This window comes from Morone saxatilis, unplaced genomic scaffold (assembly GCF_004916995.1).
Source record: "Morone saxatilis isolate NCDOM2014 unplaced genomic scaffold, NCSU_SB_2.0 Contig22, whole genome shotgun sequence".
Lineage (NCBI taxonomy): Eukaryota > Metazoa > Chordata > Actinopteri > Moronidae > Morone > Morone saxatilis.
The window spans coordinates 8,877,698-8,879,477 of record NW_023339785.1 but is presented as its reverse complement, the minus strand read 5'-3'; the positions used below and the strand labels follow the sequence as shown (position 1 = coordinate 8,879,477).

Here is a 1,780-nt window from a genome sequence, read left to right as displayed (position 1 = left end):
GGCCTGTTCAAGTGTCAGTAACATGTTGTGGAAAGTTAGCAAGACTATAATTCCATGATGCTTTTCAACTTTTCAACTTGGAATGTGACTGCATGCAAATTGTCACATAAAATGAAACTGTTGCATTCAGGGTGCCATACAAGCCATGCAAGGGCACGAATACGGAGAATATATTCACACCCAAAAAACACAAGGAGCATTTGCTCCTGTGATGTAATACTAGATGTCTCCATTCAGCGGTATTAGAAGTTTCAGCCAAACATTGAAAAGGTCCTACTGTACATGTGACGTTGTAAAACAAAATCCAGCATAATAAAATTACTGTAGACGGCCAATATTATAGCTTCCAAACCACAATGTAGAGGAAAAGTAGAAAAAAGGAAAGAAACATGGTGTTCATTGACTGCGGCACTCCAATATGTGGTTGTTGCCAGAATAATCCCAGACTACTGTCTTCCTCAAGTGTAAAAATGAAATAGAGCTAAAATGTTTTGTCCCAGTTATACACACAGTCCCTATCTCTCCCACCGCTGTTTTGTTGGTTGATGTTGCTGGTTTCCTGACCTTGACGACAGTATGACGAGGTCAGCCGGGAGGTGATCCCCGTTTGCAGCTCTGACTACTTCCCCAACAGCCACCTGATATTACCAACCACACACCAGCAGGGGGCGAGAGAGAGAAAGTGTGGCAGTTGTTCGCACAGGGGGCAGGAGAAGAGAGGATGAGAAAAAAACAAGGAGGGATGGAGAGGGTAAAAAGAATAAGAAAACACAGACAGACAGACAGACAGCAAACACATAAAGGGGAGAGAGACAACTGTTTCAGTTTCAGGGAGATGAGAAGAGCACAACGATCAGTCCTGTGTGAGCAGTGGGTATGGTTGGTCATCTGTTCTCCTTTTCACAAAACCATTTAGAAAAACACGATGCAGTGAAGCTGATGATACAATCACTCAGATGTCTGAAGTTTATGAAGAAAAAAGTGATTTTTGAAAGCACACTGTTTAGTATGAATACAATTTGGCCCATCAAAAGCAGGTCCAAACGGTTTTTTGAAAAGGTGAAGGAGGTAGGTCGGTTTATGTTGACATGATCAATTCTAATCCAAAATCACATTATCACTGTCACACCTAGAGAAATGATGGTTGGCACAACAAGATACATAGCATCACAACCCTTTACCAGAAACAATTTACAATTTTTAATTCTGATTTTCAAAGGCAAGATTTTAAGCCACTTTGCCTATATTAGCTAGATGCATTATCTCACCATCACTTCTTTAGGGAGAGTTGAGAGAGAGCAAAAAGAAGAAAATAAGAAAGAAGGGAGATGTTCCCCACAATCTGGTTGCAGGGTGGACTCTAATACCTGGAAGATAAAATGGCAGCATCCGCAGGAACGAAATCCCTGCCATTTACTCTAAAAATATCGCCCACCTCAACCTGTGAAAATAAACTGGTTACCGCTGTGCACAGCCTATAAAAACAGCATAAATGGAAACATGAGTTCTACATCAGGAGTAAAAAATGCACAGCTGGTAAGAAAAAAAGGTAAGTACATTAAAGCAGTAAACATGGTATAATACTGATGAGAAGACACACTGAAGAAACAGCTGGAGCCTTCTTTCCATTACAGATGCACTTTGCATAACAGGTGCAACCACTCAGCATATTCCATAATTCATCAACTTCAGAAGAAAATCAACATATCAACAATAAATGATGAACAAGCTCTCCATGACTGCATATTCCTATATAATTTACAGGTCCAGTGTGTAGGAT

At 40.4% G+C, this 1,780-nt stretch overlaps 1 protein-coding gene across 8 annotated transcripts in view; it reads right to left on the bottom strand.

Annotated features, from left to right (window-relative positions):
• The window catches only part of atp8a1 (ATPase phospholipid transporting 8A1), a 104,703-nt gene that overhangs the window by 70,076 nt on the left and 32,847 nt on the right, over positions 1-1,780 (bottom strand). For all 8 annotated transcript variants that reach the window (XR_004796963.1, XM_035668693.1, XM_035668692.1 and 5 more), the window contains exon 7: positions 565-638. Coding sequence is in view for 7 of the 8 variants with exons in the window: in XM_035668693.1 (XP_035524586.1) it covers positions 565-638 (74 nt within the window). In the remaining variant the exon portion in view is untranslated. The remainder of the gene's footprint in view (positions 1-564; positions 639-1,780) is intronic.